Source organism: Myotis brandtii, unplaced genomic scaffold, assembly GCF_000412655.1.
Source record: "Myotis brandtii unplaced genomic scaffold, ASM41265v1 scaffold573, whole genome shotgun sequence".
Lineage (NCBI taxonomy): Eukaryota > Metazoa > Chordata > Mammalia > Chiroptera > Vespertilionidae > Myotis > Myotis brandtii.
Genome location: NW_005370145.1, coordinates 960,457 through 981,568, shown reverse-complemented (window position 1 = coordinate 981,568; position 21,112 = coordinate 960,457). Strand labels below are relative to the sequence as shown.

The 21,112-nt window shown below is 53.5% G+C and overlaps 2 protein-coding genes across 3 annotated transcripts in view; both read left to right on the top strand.

The window, feature by feature from the left end:
- ALOXE3 (arachidonate lipoxygenase 3) overlaps positions 1–3,293 on the top strand; it is a 24,900-nt gene extending 21,607 nt beyond the window's left edge. For both annotated transcript variants that reach the window (XM_014549906.1, XM_005878780.2), the window contains exon 15: positions 2,471–3,293. In XM_014549906.1, coding sequence (XP_014405392.1) covers positions 2,471–2,650 — 180 coding nt within the window. In that variant the 3' untranslated portion in view covers positions 2,651–3,293. The remainder of the gene's footprint in view (positions 1–2,470) is intronic.
- Positions 3,294–10,763: 7,470 nt separating this feature from the next.
- Positions 10,764–21,112, top strand: part of ALOX12B (arachidonate 12-lipoxygenase, 12R type) — an 11,955-nt gene continuing 1,606 nt past the window's right edge. The window contains exons 1-12 of the mRNA XM_005878777.2: positions 10,764–11,091; positions 12,558–12,762; positions 15,778–15,859; positions 15,967–16,053; positions 16,155–16,277; positions 16,572–16,675; positions 16,966–17,138; positions 17,386–17,529; positions 18,445–18,648; positions 18,866–18,952; positions 19,266–19,435; positions 19,692–19,813. Of these exons, the coding sequence (XP_005878839.1) occupies positions 10,945–11,091; positions 12,558–12,762; positions 15,778–15,859; positions 15,967–16,053; positions 16,155–16,277; positions 16,572–16,675; positions 16,966–17,138; positions 17,386–17,529; positions 18,445–18,648; positions 18,866–18,952; positions 19,266–19,435; positions 19,692–19,813 (1,648 nt within the window). The 5' untranslated portion in view covers positions 10,764–10,944. The remainder of the gene's footprint in view (positions 11,092–12,557; positions 12,763–15,777; positions 15,860–15,966; positions 16,054–16,154; positions 16,278–16,571; positions 16,676–16,965; positions 17,139–17,385; positions 17,530–18,444; positions 18,649–18,865; positions 18,953–19,265; positions 19,436–19,691; positions 19,814–21,112) is intronic.

The following is a 21,112-nucleotide window of genomic DNA, read 5'->3' as shown; positions in this document are numbered from 1 at the left end:
TTTTTTTAAAAAATATTTTTATTGATTATTTACAGAGAGGAAAGGAGAGGGATAGAGAGCTAGAAACATCGATGAGAGAGAAACATTGATCAGCTGCCTCCTGCACACCCCCTACTGGGGATGTGCCCACAACCAAGGTACATGCCCTTGACCGGAATCGGACCTGGGACCCGTCAGTCCCCAGGCCGACGCTCTATCCAGTGAGCCAAACCGGTTAGGGCAATGACCTATTCTTAAAAAAAATAAAAAAGAAGACATGTGGGTCTCAGGTAGACATCACAGATCTACACCTCTCACCCATGTGAACTTGGCTATATAATTGGGCATCTCCAAACCTCAGTTTCTCCCTTCCTTCCTTCCTTCCTTCCTTCCTTCCTTCCTTCCTTCCTTCCTTCCTTCCTTCCCTCCTTCCTTCCTTCCTTCTCCTTTTCATTGAGTTTATTGCAGTGACACTGGTTAATAAAATTATACAGGTTTCAGGTGCTCAATTGCACACACATCATCTGTACTGTATTGTGTGTATTGTGTATTGTGTGGAAGTCTCCTTCCATCACCATGTATCCCCCATACCGCCCTCCATTTCTCCCCACCTCCAAGCCTCAGTTTCTTTATCTGTAAAATGATGATGATAAGAGGACCTGTCTTACAGGATTATTGTGCCATGGTGATAGCCCATATAAAGTGCTTACAACATGTTAGCTGTAATTAAAAAAATGAAATTGTAAACTTGTTCCACTTAGCTGCAACAATCTTAAAAATATATCATTAGCCAACGAAGGCCAATAGTACACAGTAGAACAATAATACACCATGACGAAGTCTAGTGTATTCTAGGAATGAAAGATTGGCTCAACCTTATGAAATCTGACAATATAATTTTTACATCAATAAAGAAACTTACCATAAAATCATCTCAATATAGGCCAAAAAAGCGTTTGGTAAGTGTGAGCAGCCATTTACTAATAAAAACTCATGTAAAATGAAACTCCCTGATGCAGTTTTGATAAAAAGTATATTTTAGAAAACAAAACATTGCCCTTATGGTGTAACAATAGAGGTCTCCTTACTAAAGTCAGGGACAATAAAACAATGCTCACTGTTACTGCTGCTACTTAGCACTGTCCTGGAAGGTTTACCAGTGCGATAAAACAAGACAAAGAATTTTTTTTTTAAATGCTGTCTTGATCTTTTTTTGTAAGTGTGAGCAGCCATTTACTAATAAAAACTCATGTAAAATGAAACTCCCTGATGCAGTTTTGATAAAAAGTATATTTTAGAAAACAAAACATTGCCCTTATGGTGTAACAATAGAGGTCTCCAATATATTAAAAAACAAAACAAAACAATGCTCACTGTTACTGCTGCTACTTAGCACTGTTCTGGAAGGTTTACCAGTGCAATAAAACAAGACAAAGAATTTTTAAAAATCAGTATTATTGGCAACGGTTCTATTGTCGAAGGTTGTGTTGGACAAGAAGTGTGTGCTGTTTGGGAAGAGGACCCCATGAGCTATGATGGTGAATTGGTTGGGTGGTGTGCTCATGGAGAGAGGGCCAGCCCTGTCCTGCCACAGGATGCCACTGACTGAAGTTTATCACAGTATTTCTTTTTTTTAAAAAAATCAATTTTTATTGTTTTTGAAAAATATATTTTTATTGATTTCGGAGAGGAAGGAAGAGGGAGAGAGATAGAAACATCAATGATGAGAGAGAATCATTAATCGCTGCCTCCTGTAGGCCCCCTATTGGGGACCGAGCCTGCAACCCAGGCATGTGCTCTTGACAGGAATCAAACCCTGGGACCCTTCAGTCCGCAGGCTGATGCTCTGTCCACTGAGCCAAGCCGGCCAGGGCGGCAATATTTCTTGATTGCAGTTGGCCATGCTGTGTGGTGTGACAGTGTGTGGTGATGGTGACTGTGTTGGCAAAAGTTCCATGAAGTTGGGTGATTGGGAAGATACCTCAGGCCTGGTTGTCTTCAGGGTCTGAATTTTGTTCAGTTGTGGGGTCATAGGTGTACAAATAGGCATGTTTGCTGGAGCGTGTGTACCTGGCTTTCGGTTGTGTTGTGAGTGTGGTTGTGTTCTTTTAGTTCACAGAACGTTGGCCAAGGCACTGGAAAGGACCTTTAAAGATTTTCTAGTCCAATCCATCCATTTCCAGATGCAGGAAGAGTCAGGGTGATAGGCAAGGAGTTACCAGCAGAGGGAGCACTGGCTTTAGGTTGTCTGGCTCCCAGGTCCCCTTCGGGCCCCGCACTCCCTGCGCTGTGAGTGTCAGTGTCCGGCTCCTCTGTGCCGGTTGCGGTTGCGGTTGCGGGGAGAGGTGGTTGCGGGATGTGGTTTGAGGGGCTTGAGCCTAGTTTATGCCCTTGGAAGCAACCTTGACTGTGTTGGCTGGCAAATGTGGTCCTTCGTTATTCTCCGTGCTGCCCTGAGCATCAGGCTGACCCGCACCTGGTTTTCTCCCAGAGGCCCTTGGGCACCTACCCCGACGAGCACTTCACCGAGGAGGCCCCGCGGCGGAGCATCGCTGCGTTCCAGAGCCGCCTGGCCCAGATCTCCCAGGACATCCGGGAGCGAAACAAGGGCCTGGCCCTGCCCTACGCCTACCTGGACCCTCCCCTCATTGAGAACAGCGTCTCCATTTAATCCCCTCCTCCTCTCACCCTGGAAGAAGGGCCCAGGCAGGGGGAGGGCCCGCTTCTCCGCCTCCTCCCTGCTCTCCATCAGCCTGAAACTTCCCCACCAAGATGGCTCTAGCACCGTGTGAAGGGGCCCTGAGCTGTATCCAGGGTGAGAAGCTGCTGGTTAAAGTCAAGTGCACAATAGACCCTCAAAAGAAGGAACCCCATCCCCCTCGCCCTACTTTGGGCAGCCTCCTACTTCCCTCTCCTGTCAAAATCTACCTCCTCCCACTGGGATCTTAAGCTCTCCTTCCCAGCCTCCGCCATCCCAAAACTTTCTCCTACTTTGCCTTTGTTTCCTCTTTCCTCTAAAGCTGGGACCAACGAATTCAACTTTTTCTCTGGAAGAGCCTGGAACCTGGGCAAGGAAGGCTGTGTGCCTCAGACCTGCCATCGGGACCCTCTGACCCCAGCATATTTAAGGGGAGGGTTAGGGTTAGAGCCCCGCTCACCGGGGCCTCTAGCTGTAGTTCTCCGAGGGCCACGCTCAGCAGCCTGGATGTGTACAGAGTCTCGCCCCTCCTCTCATTTTCCCATTGCCATCCCCCCTCCTTTTGTTTGTCCTCGAGCCCAGTGAGTTCAATAAAAACCAACATATTTGACTCCCATTTCATTTTTGTTTTGATATATGTGTGTGCATATCGGTGGGTGGGGTACCAGGGGATTGGAGAAGGATGGAGCAGCTCTGAGCCCCTGGATCCTCTGTTCTGGAGACAGGAAACCTCCCAGTGCAACCCACCACCTAGCCGGGCCCTACATTCCTGCCTTCACCTCCCAGAGCATGTCATCCATCAGGAAGTGAAGGAATATCCACACTCAAGGGGCTGATAGGAAAAATGTAGGTATTTTGCAAAGCCTGCGGATCCAGCTTCTGGGTGTGGGCGTTACTAGTGTTGCCACTGAGATCGGGTTTCTCTTCAGGACTCACTCACTGGAAGACTCAGCTTCTAGCTCTTCTGTGGGTGGGTGGAGTCATGGATGAGTTTTGGCCAATGAGCTGTGAGCAGAAGTGATACAGGTCACCCAAGGGCTGGAACATTTATTACTGGCACGAGCCCCCCAGAGTTCTCTTCTCTTTGCCTCTGCTGTTCTAGAAGCACATGTTGACATGGCATTTCCATCAGCTTCTTCCTCTGAGGGACTAGAGCAGAACCCCCTGCCGACCTGAGTTGGACATGATGCTGAGAGAGAAATAAACTTTCGTTGGGTTAAGCCATTGAGATTTCAGGATTGTTTGTTGTTGCAGCATAACCTAGCCCAGTGGTCGGCAAACTGCGGCTCGCGAGCCACATACAGCTCTTTGGCCCCTTGAGTGTGGCTCTTCCACAAAATACCGACTTCTGCGCATGGGCCACGAAGTTTCAATCGCACTGTACGTGCGCCCCCGCATGTGGTATTTTGTGGAAGAGCCACACTCAAGGGGCCAAAGAGCCGCATGTGGCTCGCGAGCCGCAGTTTGCCGACCACGGACCTAGCCCATCCTGACTGAAACAGATGGCAATCTGGGGAGTCTGATGTTCTCCCTTCAACATAGATATTTGTATCTTTCTCCATAGCCACTCAACACCTTCCTGTTTCCTGCTTCCCCGGACCTCGAATCCTGTCCCCTTTACCTACTCTGCTTCTTGAGTCAAAATCTGTGCCTAATCAAACTCTGTCTCTGGCCAGAGACAGTGCAGGGAGTGGGAGGTGGGAGGGGGAAGAGTGTATGTGTGCACTTTTGGCTGTGGCAAAGGCCAGATTTTCACATCTTGCACCTGAGATCCTGGGAGATGATGATCCTATGTCATTGTGCATGAAGAAGTATGTTTGGAGATATCTCACCTTGCCGATTCCAAGCTAATAATTTAGTAAAAATCACCAGATTTTGTCAATTTTGGAATAATCATAGGACTAAAAAATATCCAGAGGCGTCCCTTGTGGCCAGTAAGACTGTGGCAGAGGCTGGATGTGCCCACCCTTTAAACCTGGGCTTTCACTTCGAACAGCAGGACCAGGATGTGCTGGAAGGGTGTCAGGGCACACTCAGGCAGCCTGTCCCTCCAAGAGGACGAATACTCCTTGGTGTGCGTGCACCAAAGTTATAATGAGGCATGCGTGTCCTAAAAATGCCCCTGAGCCAGAGAGGGAGGGAGCAGGGCGGATCACTAGAATCTGATTTTCCAGAAAACCAGTTTGGAGGGAGATTCATTAAGGAGACACCGCCAGCTGCACGTAGGATTCTGCCCAGGCTCTGGGCGTCTCTGGGGAAGGGGCTCAGGTAAATTTCGAGGCCTGTCCGATAGGAAGCTTCCTCTAGCGAGCACTCTGGACCCTTCTGTGCTTTTGGTCAGCCTGGAAGGTGACCGGTACAGCGAGAAGCACACCAGCCCTCTTTTCCCAGCTGGCCTTGAGCAAGCCCTTCAGCCTCAGTGGCCCAAATATGTCAGATAGATGGGAGGGACAAGGAGACTTGGAAAGCCCCTCCAGCATTGACATCCTAGGATCTGCTTGCCTCATGGCTCCCGTCTCCCTAGACCAGTGGTTCTCAACCTTCCTGATGCACCGACCCTTTAATATAGTTCCTCATGTTGTGGTGACCCCCAATTTCATTGTGACAAATTGAACATAATTAAAGCATAGTGATTAATCACAAAACAATATGTAATTATATATGTGTTTTCCGATGGTCTTAGGCGACCCCTGTGAAAGGGTCGTTCGACCCCCAAAGGGGTCGTGACCCACAGGTTGAGAACCGCTGCCCTAGACATGTTTGAGACATTGGGGAAGCAGCTGTCAACTCCCCTGGTACCATCCTACCTCTACTGGCTTACAGGGAAACAGACAGCAAACACATAGATAATCACACAAGCAAATCAATTCTTTCAGATGGTTGTAGTGTAGTCGGGAGATAAAACCGGGTGGGGTGTGAGCCTGACGGGAGGTGGTGAGTGGGGGGGAAACATTAGGTCTGGTGGTCAGGGAAGGCCACTCTGAGGAGTGGCAGTTGAGTTGAGATCTGGATGAGAAGAACAGAACACTTGGGACAGCTTGGGGAAAAGGTGTCACAGACCAGGGACACGTCAAGTGCTGGGTCCCTGAAGGGCATGTGTTTGTGGAGTGAGGAGAACGCCAGAGGGGCTGGAAGAAGGTGCCTGAAGGATGGACAGAAGCTGGGTCACGCATCGTCCTTGGTCTTGATTCTGAGGGCAACACCATTCTAAGCTCTGGTGAGTTTTAAGTGGAGAAGTGACCCAATTTGATTTTTGTCTCTGTGTCCTAGGCGTGTGGGGACCTCAGGGTTGCTCCCTGCCTCACAGGGCTAGGGGTGAGGCAAGATGGGGAGAGGGATGCCCCAGCAGTGAAGACTGGGCTTCCTGTGTGGGCGGCCCACTGTGAGCCAGCCGTGCAAGCTCACATCCTTCCCAGAGGCCTCTCCTGCTCTCCGGGTCCAGCCCGGTCCAGGAGAACCAGTTCTTCAGCCCAATGAGCACCTACCCAGAGTCATGCGTCCACGTCTTGGTCGTAACTGGGGAGTGCCCCAGTGACATCCTCATGCCTAATCCCGTCCATGTCCCCAGCTGCATTCCCATCCCCACCGTCCCCACTCCCATCTCTGTTTCCCTCAGGACCCTGAGCCCCACTCCAGACTTCAGCCGTCACCACTCCTTCTTTGTTGGGAGAGAGCGAGTGGCTGAGGGGAGACCTACTGAGAGTGGGTTCTGACTTGAGGAGGCAGCCTTCGGGGGATGGAGGTAGAACCCTACCAAACTCTTCTACACCCACGGCTCCCTTCCTACCCTACCTTCCCGTCACCTGTGTGCCCCTGCTTCCTCCCCACCCCCCATGGAGTGATTTTTCCACCAGGTCAGAGATTCGGGCTGGGCCTCTCACCCCTGTGCCCCAGAGGAACCTGGAGGTGCAGTTTCCCAAGTCCCCGAGCCTCAGTTACCACTCCACCCCACCCTGCTCCTCACCAAGCCTTAGCAGCCCCCTGGGGACACAGTCTCCAGGGGAGAGGAGTGGCTAGAAGGAAGGAGGCTGGGAGAGGTTGCAAGGAATTTGCATCTTAAGATGCAAATTTGCCTCATCAGGCTTCTAGCATTCCCCAAGAGTCATGGGGTAGCTGAGAGGGCGGGCCTGACCTGCCTGGCAGCTCCTATTCTCCGTGGGGACAAGACGGTGCCAGGTGGATGAGACAGCCCTGCCAGTCACCCGGGGCGGGGGCATGACCTTCATCTGCAGCCTTCTCCCCCATCCTGTCTCCATCTCCTTAACCCATTCCCCACACCCCCCCCTACACCTCTCCCTGCTCCTCACCTCACCATTACCCCAATCTACCTCAGTTCTCTGAATCTTCACCCTCATTCCAACTCTACTGCTGATGCAGTTCCTAATCTTGACCTTGTTCTCATCACTCACCCATCCAACCATTAAGAATTATGTTTCGCCCTGGCCAGTGTTCTCAGTGGTTAGAATGTCGGCCCCGCACACTGAAGGGTCACAGGTTTGATTCCTGGTCAAGGGCACATAGCTAGGTTGCAGGTTCTAGCCCTGGCCCCTGTCAGGGTTCAGGCAACCAATCAAAATGACTCACCTTGATGTTTCTCTCTTTCTCTCTTTCTCCTTCCTCTCTTTCACTCTCTCTAAATATCAATGGAAAATATTCTCGGGTGAGGATTAATAATAAAAAAAGGAATTCTGTTTCAAGAGTTTCCAAGGTACCAGGTACTGTGCCTGGAGTTGTGGAGAAAAGAAAACCAAATGACAGTTTAATCTTTTTTATTTATTTATTTATTTTAAAAAAATCTTTTAAAAAAATATATTTTATTGATTTTTTACAGAGAGGAAGGGAGAGGGACAGAGAGTCAGAAATATCGATGAGAGAGAAACACCAATCAGCTGCCTCCTGCACACTCCCTACTGGGTATGTGCCCGCAACCAAGGTACATGCCCTCGACCGGAATTGAACTTGGGACCCTTGAGTCCACAAATCGACGCTCTAGCCACTGAGCCAAACCGGTCAGGGCGACAGTTTAATCTTTTAGGGAAGTCAGACATTAATAAAAAAATGTTAACTACCTCCCAGCTGGGTGTGCTTAGCGGTTGAGCATTGACCTCTGAACCAGGAAGTCACGGTGTGAGGTGTGATTCCTGATGGGCTTGATCCCCAGTGGGGGGCATGCAGGTGGCAACCAATCAATGATTCTCTCTCATCATTGATGGTCCTATCTCTCTCCCTCTCCTTTCCTCTCTGAAATCAATAAAAAATTAAAATAAAATAATTTAATAAAAGTTAACTATCCTGCTAGGAGAGCCATTACTAGTTAAATTTGGCCTTCCTGGATGAAGCAGTTGTCAAGCTAAGATGAGAAGGAAGAGGAAACATTAATCACATTAATCAGGTCCAAGAGTTAGAGTGCAAGGGCCCCGTGGTTGGGGGACTGACCTCACCTCCTTCATGTGTTTACTCAAAAGTCCCTTCTCAAAGAGCTCTTCCTTGGCCGCTCTATGTCTGAAATTTGCTCCCTTATCTATAATAATAAAAGCGTAATATGCTAATTAGACCAGATGACCTTCCAGACATCCTTCCGGAAGACCTTCTGGATGGAGCCAGGGCTGCGAGGGAAGCCGGGGTCCCGGGTGCCAGAGGGAAGCCGATGCCGGCACCTGGGGGAAGGAAGGCCTACTCTTGCACAAATTTCGTGCATCGGGCCTCTAGTACTTTATCCTTCTCTGCTTTGTTTTTTCTCTTTGGCACTTATCACTATTTAACGGAGTATTTAACTTACTTGGTTATAAGGTAATATTGTCTGTTCCTACACCAGAATGTAAGCTCCAGGAGAAAGGGCAGGGATTTGCTTTGGCTACGTTGCATTCTTAGGATCTGACACAGTGCCAGGCACATCGCAGATCCTCTGCTGCCGATGAATGAAAGGCACCTGGTCCCATACAGAAGAGGGCAAAGGGACTGTGGCGGGGGATGAGCTGTCTGAAGTCGGCCGGGGGGTCGTGTGAAGGGACGATGTCCTTATTTCAAAGGCAAGAAGGAGCCACTGCCAGGCCTGATCTGGGTTTGGAGGGATGGGGGTGACATGAGCAGATCTGGGTATTAAAAAGGTCATTTCACTCCCTAACTCCAACCACACCCCTACCTCTAAGCTCAACCTGAACCTACCAGAACCTTCTCTCCATCTCAGAATCCCAGCTCCCCGGGGCCCTAACATGGGCTGGGCACTGTTTGACCTTCCCTCGATGGTTTCAGAAGGTGCCACTAGGGAGGAAACCTGGGTTGGTGCTTCCTGGTTGGCAGGAGCTGCCCTGCAAGGCAGAAGGGGAGAGGGCAGGCCCAGAAAGGGGGATGGGGATGGACTCTTCTCACTCTCCCTGGGTCTCAAGTGCTGGCTGTTGAGAGTATATAACTCAGGGCCTCTCACTTCCTTCATGTGTTCATATGTGTATGTGGGGAGCATAGAATCTTAGTCCTAACACCTTCCTAAATTTAGGCCTATTCCAGGGCCTGCCCCCACCCCAGTCCTCGTGGCTCCCTTTCCACTCCAGACTTATTTTCTTCAGAGCACCTGCTGGCTAAGCCTACGGCAAAGAAATTGCTCACTGTTTCTTGTCCTTCCCTACAGCTTCAGGAAGCTCTGTGTGTATTTTATTTCTTCTTTGTATCTGCGGTGCCTAGAAAAGTCCCTGGAACACGGTGTGTACACTTTAAACATCTCCCGAATGAATGAAGGCATGGAGGAATGCATGACCGGGTTCCCGACAAACCCAATTCCATTGGAACCCATCCCTGATTCCAACCCTCTTTCTAACTTCATTCTTTCTGTTTCTATTTTGGGGGTAGGTGGGAGGTGGAGTGAGTACTTTATAAAATTGAGGGATAACACAGATAGAATAAAGTGCTTACAGTGTCATATATGTCACCCAGACCAAGACATAGAACATTTCTAGCTCCTTACATGACTCTCCCAGGCCTGAGCTACTCACTGGTCTGACTTTTTTAAGAATCACTTGGTTTTGCCTGTCCTTGAACTTCATATAATGGAATGATAGAGCATGTACTCTTCTATGTTTGGCTTCTTTTGTGCAACATCATTTTTATGAGATTAATTCATGTCATAGTTCCTTCTTATTTTTAATTGCTGGATAGAGTTCTGTTATGATTATACTACAAATTACATATTTATTTATTTAGTTAAATATATATTTTATTGATTTTTTTACAGAGAGGAAGGGAGAGGGATGGAGAGTTAGAAACATGGATGAGAGAGAAACATCGATCAGCTGCCTCCTGCACACCCCCTACTGGGGATGTACCCGCAACCAAGGTACATGCCCTTGACGGGAATCGAACCTGGGACCCTTCAGTCTGCAGGCCGACGCTCTATCCACTGAGCCAAACCGGTTAGGGCTAAATATTTATTCTTTAGCTTAGTACTTGCGTCCCAAATGTACCCCAACCGTCTTCTATTTTTGTAGTCAACCCCAATCCCTCCTCAGCTGATCCTGGCTCAGCAGGAAGCAACAAATCCCCTCCTCTCCCATCCCTGATCATCCCTCCCTGGGGCCTCTCTAGGGTCCCTGAGCTCCAGCCTCATCACCCAACACCTTTCTCTGGTGGCTCTGGGCCCTGGCAGGATGGGCCAGCTTCCTGCTGAGGCCACCGCCTGTCCCATTTCCCAGAGAGGAATGGCCAGGCAGCAGGCCAGCGGCACCCTTTCCCCTAACCCCCACCCACTGGGGGCCCCCAGAACCAACGCAGGTAACTGACTGCCCATGAGCTCTGCTCAGCAGGGGTGCCCAGCTCTGCAGCCCACGGGGCGGGCTGAAGGAAGGAGCTTATTAGGACGATAAAGATCTGGGGGCCCGCCCAGGCCCCTCCCCCAACTTCCCTGGGGCCCTGGCTCAGGCTGGACTGGCTCCCCCACCCAGGAGTCTTCTTCATCTAAGGCATCTTCCATCCGCCCTCTCAGAGGCAGGCCCAGCGCCCTGCCTCCTGGCCCTCCCTGCCACCTCCCGAGGGCTTGCAGCCCAGACACCGGCTCAACAGCCAGGAGCACGGCCTCACCCAGCCTTCCTGGCTCTCAACCTGCCCGCCGAGGGCAGTAGCTTCTCCAGGATCTGGGCTGCTGGGGGGCCGGTCCTCCTTGCCTCACCTGGCCACCTTGGGAGGCTGGCCTGTCCACTCCTCTCTGTGTCTGGCTTCCCCGTGCAGCACTCCACAGTGTTTGGGATTGAGCTCCCCCTCCTGCCTCCTGAAGAGCAGCCATGGCCACCTACAAAGTCAAGGTGGCCACTGGTGACGACTTCTTGTCAGGGACAATGGACTCCATCTCACTGACCATTGTGGGAACCGAAGGGGAGAGCCATAAGCAGCGGCTGAACCACTTTGGGAGAGACTTTGCAACTGGGGCGGTAAGTGTGTGTGTGTGTTGTGTACGTGTGTGTGTGTTGTGTATGTGTGAATGTATGTATGATGTACATGTGAGTGTGGTGTGTGTATGTGTGAATGTGATGTGTGTATGTGATTGTGTGTGGTGCGTGTGGATATATATGTCAGTGTGCGTGGTGTGTAGGTATTTGTGTGTGGTATATGTAGATGTGTGATGTGTGTATATATGCGTGTTTGGTGTGTGTATGTATGTGTGTGTTTGGTATATATGTGAGTGTGTGCAGGTATTTGTGTTGTGGGATATGTATGTATATGTGTGTGTGTGAGTGTGTGTGGTACGTGTGTGAGTCTGTGTGTGAGTGTGTGTGTATGTATATGTGGTGTGTGTATGTATGTATGAGTCTGTGTTTGGTATATGTGTATGTGTGAGTGTGTGTATGTATATGTGGTGTGTGTATGTATGTGTGTGTGTGTATGTGTGTGTGACTGGGGAGCATAGGACGGAAGCAGGGGTGCAGCAGAGGGAGACAGCTTGGCCAGCAGAGGTTGGGGATGTCTGGGACAGGTCTGAAAGCAGTGGGGCTGCCAGGGTGACTCTGGGTGCCCCTCACCACAGACCTGGCTCCCAACCTCCCCTGGTCTTTGGACCATCCTTCCTCCCGGGTCTTCACCTCTGCTCCCTTTTTGGTCATTCCTCATCTCTTTCCCTCCCCTTTCTCACCTCTTCTCTCTCTCCTCCTCCTCCTCTCGCATCACTCACCCCATAACCCTCATCTCTCAACCCTCTCCTACTCCCTTTATCTCTCCTTCTCTCTCCTCCCTTTTCCACTCCTTCCCTCATCCTTTCCCACTTCCTCTCTTCCCCTCTCCCTCATTCCTTCTCCTATTCTTACTCACTCTTCCTAAGTCAAGGTGCATCAGAACCAGCTTAAATTCACATGGGAGTCCCTGCGACTTCAAGTGACATCAGACCAGCCTCTCTGTTGGGGCCTGCCTTCTCCATGGCGGAAGGCACCGTGTGCTGGGCCCTCAGCCCTCAGCCCTCAGCCCTGATTCTGAGTCTGGTTCAGTAACTTGCAGCTATGTGACCTTAATAGGTCTCTGTCTGTGTGGCCTCTTTTGAATTTCCGCATCTTCATTGTTAAGTGGGAGAAAAGGGGGCTGGCCACTTCTGCCCACTCTAAGACTGTAAGGGTCTTGGGGGTCCTGGTCCCTTTATACAACAGCCCCGGAGGTCTGCATGGCTCCTGCAGCCTCAGATGACTGGGGAGGTGGGTGGGAGGATGGGATCTCAGGAACTGGGAGTGGAGAAAGGGAGGGTGGGTGGGACAGCCAGGTTGGAGGGGTGGGAGGAGAGCCCAAGATCAGGTCACCCCGGTTCAGGAACGTGAGCTGCATGCGCCAGGCCTGGGTGAGGAGCCAGACCAGTAGGAAACCTGAGCAGCCGGGGCTGAGGCCTGCGTGCTCAGCTGGCCCTGTGCCCTGCCAGGTGGATGAGTACACTGTGCAGTGCCAGCAGGACCTGGGGGAGCTCATCATCATCCGCCTGCACAAGGAGCGATACTCCTTCTTTCCTAAGAACCCCTGGTACTGCAACTATGTGCAGATCTGTGCACCCAACGGCCGCATCTACCACTTCCCCGCCTACCAGTGGATGGATGGCTACGAGACCCTGGCTCTGCGGGAGGCTACAGGCAAGCTCTCACCAGCCCAGCCCATGCCCATGCCCCGGGGCCCCTTGCTCTAGCTAGGCCACTCCAGCATGGCCACTGTACACGCTAGCCAGGTGCCGGCCCCATGGGGACTCCTGGGAACTCCTGCCACTCTTACGTATTCCTCTTAGTCATCGCTACAGTGCTGGGCCCAGCTCGGGCTACACCCTGAGGAACAGAGGTGAATAAGGCGTGGGGCTACCCCCAGGAGCTCAGGCTCGCAGGTTCCCGCTGAAGACAAGCCTGCCCTCTGCTACCTCTGCTGTCCTCCCCTCCCCTCCCCTCCCGTGGCGGCCCAGCCACTCTAAAAAGACCCCCTGCTACTCTGGCTACAGGCCTCAGGATTCTGGTCGGATGCCCTATTTATCCCAAATAGCATGTCCTGCTAATCCGAAAAGACTCCCTGTGATCCAGCAGGTTCTGTTGCTACAACTGGATGCCTTGTTACTCTAGTCAGAAGCCCCGGTACTCCGACTGCTGCCTTGTTCCATTACGGAGGCTGCCAGTTCAAGGTCTCCGCGGCGCTATAGCAGGAGGCCTTGTGCCTTATCATCATGCCCTGGGTTTCTTAAAGAGCATTTTTTTAGACTGATGGGATGTTCTATTGCTCCAAAGGCCTCCTTCTTGCCCCAACAAGACACCTGATTTCTCTAACAGGCCTCACGGCTACTCCCAAAGGTCCTCTTAATCCAGTGAGGGTCCCTCCGGCTCCAATAGGGTATACATCTGGGCGTACGTCTCAGTTCCGCTAAGCCTCAGACAGACTGCTGGGCTTCCCTTGGTGGCCCAGCTGTTTCCCCAGGAGCTTGGTTGCTCCCAGGGAAGAGGGACAGACCCGAGTGCCTGCGCTCCTCACGTCCACCCTGCCAGAGCCCTTGTCTAGCCCCCGGGCCAGCTTCCTAATATGTGGCTGCTACATGGGACTGCAGGCCTGTCCCCCTGACTCCACCACTGAGCTGCTGCTGGCGGCCCTCAAGCTGGGTCAGAGGGGAGGACAGAGCGGAGGGGGCCTGGGGCCTGGAGCTCTGTCAGCCCCGCAGCTGACCATCCCATTTCATCCATTGCCCTGTGGCGAGAACCTCTTCCTGGGAGGCGGGGACCGTGCCCGAGCTGGGGAAGGAGAGGCAGGGGCCGGGGGAAGCAGGTTTGGGGGAGGACGGGGAAGCCAAAGGGAGGGTCTTATGGGAGATTCGAAGCATTTCCCCACAGTGATAAGTCTGAGTGGCATGGAAGCCGGGACAGGCAGGGTGACACTGGGTGGCAGGGTGTAGGAATGGGGTTGGGTGGGGCAGCTGTCAAACACACCAGGGCAGGGAGACCTGAGTCACCTGCTGGGGCCTTGAAGGAGTGAGGTTCCCACTCTGGGGACGAGGCTGAACTAGGGCTCTGTGTTACACAACTCCAGGGGGTGCCGTTCTCCCAGAATACAGCATACGCTGAGGAAGAGGGAGGAGGGAGCAGCTAATGAAGGGAACCTTGAAGGAAAATGATGGGGCTGCAGGGATAGGCTCTTGCCAGGCTGGGGCTTCCAGCCAGGATGCTGGAGAAAGCCAGGCCCGGATTTGGATCTCAGCATCACCCGGATACTCAGCTGGACGTCTGGGTCTACTTCTCAATTCTGCTAAGCCTCAGTGAACTCATCTGTGAAATGGAGCTAACAGCAGAACTGACTTCATAGGGTTGATGTGAGAATCCAATGAGACAATCTCTAAAAGGAATTTTGAAAAGGCTTAACAACTATTGGTGGTTGTTAGTGGATAGTGGGTTAGTGATCAGAAGGAGACTGCCTTGGTTCAAATCGCAGCTCACTGTTTTCTCTGTGTAATAGTGAGTGTTTTTTCCTTGTGAAATGAGCATGGCAATATTGTCCCTTAGCTGAAACTGTGGGGGCCAGACATGTTTTAAAATGTCGATTTTATTTAGAAGAGATATAGAAATGTGATGCACACATATCTTTATCTCTATATCTCCGTACACACACACACACACACACACACACCCCATATGTTATATGATATATTCACCAGGGAACTCCCTAATCAAATATACCAATATTTCTGTGGCAAAAACTATGAAGTTACACCAAGTGAGTTGAATAAAGGCTGTTTATGGTCTCAGGTAAATTTTGAGCAGATTTTTCCAACCAAGGAATTTGCACTTAAATGGTGGAAAATCAAACCAACCTGATTTGTATAGCCTGTTGGGTTTTGGAATTGTGGAGAGCAGGCCATGAGCCTATAACCGTACTCACCTGCCTCCTAAGGTTGTGCTTGTGCAGATCAAATTATTAATATAAAGGAAGTGTTTAGAAGGTGCCCTATACTTAGTAAGTGCCAAGTCACTGTTATTAAGACTTCAGTGGGTCTGAAAGAGGGCCAGCCCTGTAGCAGCAGGGCCCAGCTGGAGGGGGTGAAGCAAGGGGAAGGGTGATCCCTGATCCTTTTTTTTTTTAAAAAAATGTATTTTTAAAATGTATTTCAAGGAAGAGAGGAGAGATAGAAATATCAATGATGAGAGAATATCATTGATACACACACACACACACACACACACACCACTGGGGATGGAGCCTGCAACCCAGGCATGTGCCCTTGGCTGGAATCAAACCTGGGACCCCTCAGCCCACAGGCTGACACTCTATCCACTGAACCAAACCAGCTAGGGCTCCTGATCCTTTTTTAAAAAATCCTTACCCAAAGATAGTGAAATAGTCCTTATGTACCCAACTGAGCCGTGAATCAAACCCACAACCTTTCAGTATAGGGGATGATGCTCTAACCAACTGGCCACACTGGCCAAAGTGGTTCCTGGTCCTTTTATCTCAGTTTTTGGGAAGAGAAACACCCTCCCTCTCCCATCCTTGATCGTGATGGGACCCCAGAGCCAACCTGGGAGGCAGAAGCTGAATTCTGATCCCTGAAATGGGTGGGGGTGGGCAGATACCGGGGCTGCCCTTGAGCCCCCCCCCCCCCGCCCCCCTCTTTGATCTCCCTACAGGAAAGACAACAGCAGATGACTGCCTCCCAATCCTTCTGGAGCACCGCAGGGAGGAGATCCGAGCCAAGCAGGACTTCTACCGGTGCGGTGCGGGGAGGATGGCAAGGGCTTCGGGAGGCCGCGGGGCCAGGGATGGCTTTCCCTCTGGTGCATGGACACCAGGCTCACTATTTCAGCTTCTCTTTGCAGCTGGAGGGTCTTCGTGCCCGGCCTGCCCAACTACGTGCACATCCCCAGTTACCGCCCTCCTGTCCGGAGAAACCCCAACCGGCCTGAGTAAGGACCTGAGGCTGCCCTGGGTGGGCCTCTGGGCTCTGCCCCTTCCTCGAGCCCCGGACCCCAGGTGTCCCGCCTCAGACCTAGGTTCCTTCCTGCAGGTGGAACGGCTATATCCCCGGATTCCCGATTCTCATCAACTTCAAGGCCACCAGGTTCCTGGACTTAAATCTGCGCTACTCCTTCATCAAGACAGCCTCCTTCTTTTTTCGCCTGGGGCCCATGTGAGTGTGTGTGAGTGAGAGGGGTGGAGGGCTCCCTCTGCTCCATGCCCACCTCCACCACAGCCCCGGAGGTTAGAATGGCCAGGAAGGTAGATGGAGCTGATCAGAAAGGCCAGAGAGCCTGAGAGGTGACACTCAGAGACGGAGGCCTAGAAAGACCTTGGGCTATGGGGACCCTGAGACCCAGAGAGAGAGCAGAGAATTTGAGACTCAGAGACCTAGGTGGGGTGGGGCAGACGGGCACCTGGCAGCCTCACTGACACCCCCCCCCCACCCCCCACCTCATCTCCTAAGGGCGCTGAGGTTCAAACTCCGAGGCTTCGTGGACTGCAAACGGTCGTGGAAGAGACTGAAGGACATTAAGAAAGTTTTCCCTGCCTACAAGACTACCATCTCCGGTAGGGGGTGGGGCATCCTAATGGGACTCGGGGAGCCCAGCGATCTCTGGCGGAAGGGCAGTCCAGGAGGCAGGACCCCCACGTCGGGGAAGCTGGGTGGGAGGAGCGGGCGAACCTGAGGCAGGAGTGGCGAGCTGGGTGAGCGCGCCCTCTGGCGGCACGTTGGGAAACGTCGCCCTAGGCCCCTCAGGGGTGTCCATAGCCTTCCTCTGTCCCGGGCCGTGGCCCCATGCCTTTCTGTCCCTGATGGGGACCGGGCAGCGTCGTGACGCTCCGCACCATCCTCCCAGAATACGTGGCCGAGCACTGGGCAGAGGACAGCTTCTTTGGGTACCAGTACCTCAACGGCATCAACCCCAGCGTGATCCGCCGCTGCACGCAGATTCCAGACAAGTTCCCCGTCACAGACGACATGGTGGCCCCGTTCCTGGGCGAAGGAACGTGCCTGCAAGCGGAGCTGGAGGTGAGGCCTGGCCTGCGGACACCCTCACAGCTTCTGGCTTTGCTCGGTCCTGGGCATCCCCTCTCCCCCCCGCCTCTGCTGCCTGCGGAGTTCCCACCCCCTCAGGTCTGCCCCGAGGTCACCATCACCCCCTCTTGGTCCCTGGACAACCCCTGCATCTGGGGGGGCAAGAGCACTCGGTACCCAAGGTGTGGGCATGGGTGCCCCCTGTTGCTGCGACCTGCCCGCCCATGGTGCTCCCTTCCAGAAGGGGAACATTTACCTGGCCGACTACAGGATCCTGGAGGGCATCCCCACGGTGGAGCTCAACGGCCAGAAGCAGCACCAGTGCGCCCCCCTCTGCCTGCTGCACTTTAACGCGGAAGGGAACTTGATGCCCATCGCCATCCAGGTGCCTGGGGTGCAGGCCCCGCCGCAGTGTGGGCGCCGCTGTGCAGCTGTGTGCATAAATGTGTGTGTGTGGGCCTGTGTGTGCGCTTGTAGCCCCTATGTGAACGTGTGGTGAGCAGGCCAGCCTCTGTGCGTGTGTGCGTGCGCGCAGCTCTTTGTGTAAGCGTGTGTGTCCCTGTGAGTGTCTGTTCGTTTGTGTGCATCTGAGAATATACCTGTTTACGTATATGCCTATCTGGTTGAGCAGCTAGTGGAGAGCCTGGTGTGCGGCCCTTTGGCGGAGTCTCTGTGTTAGCCTGCGTGTGCACACCTGTGTGCAGCCCATGCATGTACGCGGTTCCTGTGGGTGTGCCTGTGTGCAGAGTCTGCGTGCTGTGTGTATAAGCACGGAAATGCGGAGCTAATTGCACTTAGCAGCTGCCTGGAGAGTCTGGGTCTGGCAGAAAATGAGACAGAGGTGCTTCCTTCCCGGGGGTCTCCACTAGACTCCCGTCCGAATAAGAAAAGTCAGGTCCTGGTGCCGTGGCTGGTTAGTGAAGCGGTTTAGGCCTGATGGCAGTGCCCTCCCCTCAGGGGGCTGGGTGTCCCTGCGCAGTGCAAACCTGCGGAGCTGAATGTGGCGGCCGTGGGGCGGAGACAGGGAAGGCTTCTCAGAGGAGGTGGCTTTGTGAGCTGGCTCATGAAGAATCATAGGAGCAGCCAGTAGAGAAAGGGACAGCGGAAGGTACCACAGGCAGTGGGAACAGCAAGAGCAGATGTTAGGAGGGAGAAAGGGCCTTGCTGTGCTCCGGGGAACAGGGACTGGGGTGTAAGGGCGGAGTTTTTACGTCCTCAGACTCTCCTTGGTCTCCCTCCTGAGGGTCCTTGTGTGTATAGGTCTCTGCCCTCCCCTAACGTCCTCCTTCCCCACTCCCAGCTCAGCCAGACCCCTGGGCCCAATTGCCCCATCTTCCTGCCCAACGACTGTGAGTGGGACTGGCTGCTGGCCAAGACATGGGTGCGCAACGCTGAGTTCTACTACCACGAGGCCATCGCCCACCTGCTGGGGTCCCACCTCATCGGCGAGGCCTTCTGCCTGGCCGTGCTGAGGCAGCTGCCCATGTGCCACCCCCTCTACAAGGTACGGGTTTGGGTGAAGGGGCCTCGCTGAAGCATCCCTGCCCTCGTCTGGCCTCAGAGAGTCACCGGGCCTGCTCAGCAGTCAGAAGGATTCCAGTGAGACTATGGGAGGCCGCTGGGGACCCACAAGAGAGGGGGTCTGATGTTGCAGAACTGGGGGTGCACGGTGCTCTGGGGGATAGCGTCAGTTCTCTCATTGTCTTTGCTCTCTCTCACAGCTCCTGGTCCCCCACACCCGATACACCATCCAGATCAACAGCATTGGACGGGCCATCCTCCTCAATGAGGGGGGGCTCACTGCCAGGGTGAGACTGCCCCCAACACCAGCAAGATACTCACTTTCCTTCTGGCCTCGCAGGTCGCCTAACAGCAGGGCTTCCCACTTGCCTTTAGTTCATGAGGGATCATGGAGAGAGGGGACGGGTTAAAGTGGGTGCTGCGTCTGCAAAGGCAGAGGCAGGGGCCGGTGTGTTGGCTGGAGGGCGAGGATTCGGGGGGTGGGGCAGGCTGGGCGGGGGCTGCAGGAGCATCATCAACTGCCTGTGAGCTGGATGTGAGCGTCACTGGGGAGGACTTGCAAGGAACCTGCTGGCTCCAGCGTTCGCTCCTCCCTGACAGGCCACGTCCCTGGGCCTGAAGGGCATTGCTGAGTTGATGGCCCGGTATCTGTCAGAGATAACCTATGAGAGCTGCTACCCCCCCTATGACTTTGTGGAGCGCGGCGTGCAGGACCTGCCGGGATATTATTACCGTGATGACTGCCTGGCAGTGTGGGACGCCCTGGAGAGGTAAGATGGGGACGGCAGTGGGTGGCACTCAGGGTGGACACCCTGAGGTGTTGGAGGGGAGCCTTAAAGTGCCTGAGCTTGGGTCTGGTGTCATCTCTGACCTTGACAAGCAACCCTGGCCATCTCTGCCCCACAGGACTTGCTCACCCACATGCCTAGGGCAGCCCTGGGGCCAGGGCATCCTGGGAGAGGTGGGAACAGCACAGCTGGGGAGGGCAGGAGGAGAGTCCAAACTGAGGCCCTGTTCCCTGGCCAGGTATGTGACAGAGATCATCACCTACTATTACCCGTGTGACGCAGCTGTGGAGGGTGACCCGGAATTGCAGTGCTGGGTGCAGGAGATATTCAAGGAGTGCCTACTAGGGCGTGAGAGCTCAGGTATGGGCCTGGGCACCCGGGCATCCGGCAGGGGTCCAGGGTGGTGGGGTGGGCCCTCCTGGCTGGGCTGGAGCATGTCTCACTGGGGGCGCTAGGAGGCCAAATCGCTGCTCTAGGATTTTTAAAAAAATATATATTTTATTGATTTTTTACAGAGAGGAAGGGAGAGAGATAGAGAGTTAGAAACATCGATGAGAGAGAAACATCGATCAGCTGCCTCCTGCACATCTCCCACTGGGGATGTGCCCGCAACCCAGGCACACGCCCCTGACCGGAACAGAACCAGGGGCCCTTCAGTCCGCAGGCCGACGCTCCATCCACTGAGCCAAACCGGTTTCAGCGCTGCTCTAGGATTTTGATGGGGCCCTTCCCCGTCCCTTAGAGCAGCAGCATCTCAGAGAGACTGGGGAAGGAAGCATGGCTGGCCACTGGTCCCTGTCTGAGTTCAGGGGCTGCGGGTCATCTCTGTAGAGATGACCACTCAGAACACTGGAGGGGTCCCAGTGTTCTGAGAAACGGGGCATGAGCGCAGACAGGAAAGGGCAGAGGGTGCTACAAGCTGGGGAGCTGGTGGGTGCTGGCAGACTCCAGGGGCGGGAAAGCATTTGAAGTCATGCCACTTGGGCACCCACTCAACAAGCATCTATGATGTGACAAACACTGTGCTGGTTACTGAGGAGCAAAAGGGAATGAGGCAGGCGAACTGCTCTCCCCGCCCTCAGGGAGTTCACAGTCTGGCGGCGGGGGGTGCCCAAGCAAACAGGCAGTGACAGCTGGTGCAGTTTGTTGGTGGGGACAGGAGCCCAGGGGAGGCACCTAACCCAGCTTGGGGAGGGGTGGTGGGTGGTGGGTAGAGAGTGGGGGTGGGCAGCAGCAAGCTAAGAGCTAGCTGAGATCTAACATCTGAGCTAAGAGCTAGCTGAGATCTGCCGGGTGGGGAGGGTAGCTATGCGATGGCAGGTGAGGTTGGAGAGTTCTGGGAGCTGCTGACGGGAGCCTGCAACTGGAGCTGCGGGTGGGAGCCGGGCAGGCTCCCGGTGGGGCTGAGGCTGAAGCCATGAGCAGGGGCCAGGTTGCGCAGCGTGGTTAAGGGGGTTGGAGTGACTCTCAGCGCCAGAGGGCGCCATGGAGGGGTTTGCGAGATGAGAGTTGCGTTGGAACAAGATCAGGCTGCGGGGCAGGTAGGAGACAGCTGGGACGCTGCTTGGTGTGCGGGAGGGAGGTGGCAGGGACCTGACTGGGTGGGGGCTGTGGAGACACAGAGGGTTCCGGAGAGAGTCGGAAAGAGAAATGAGAGGA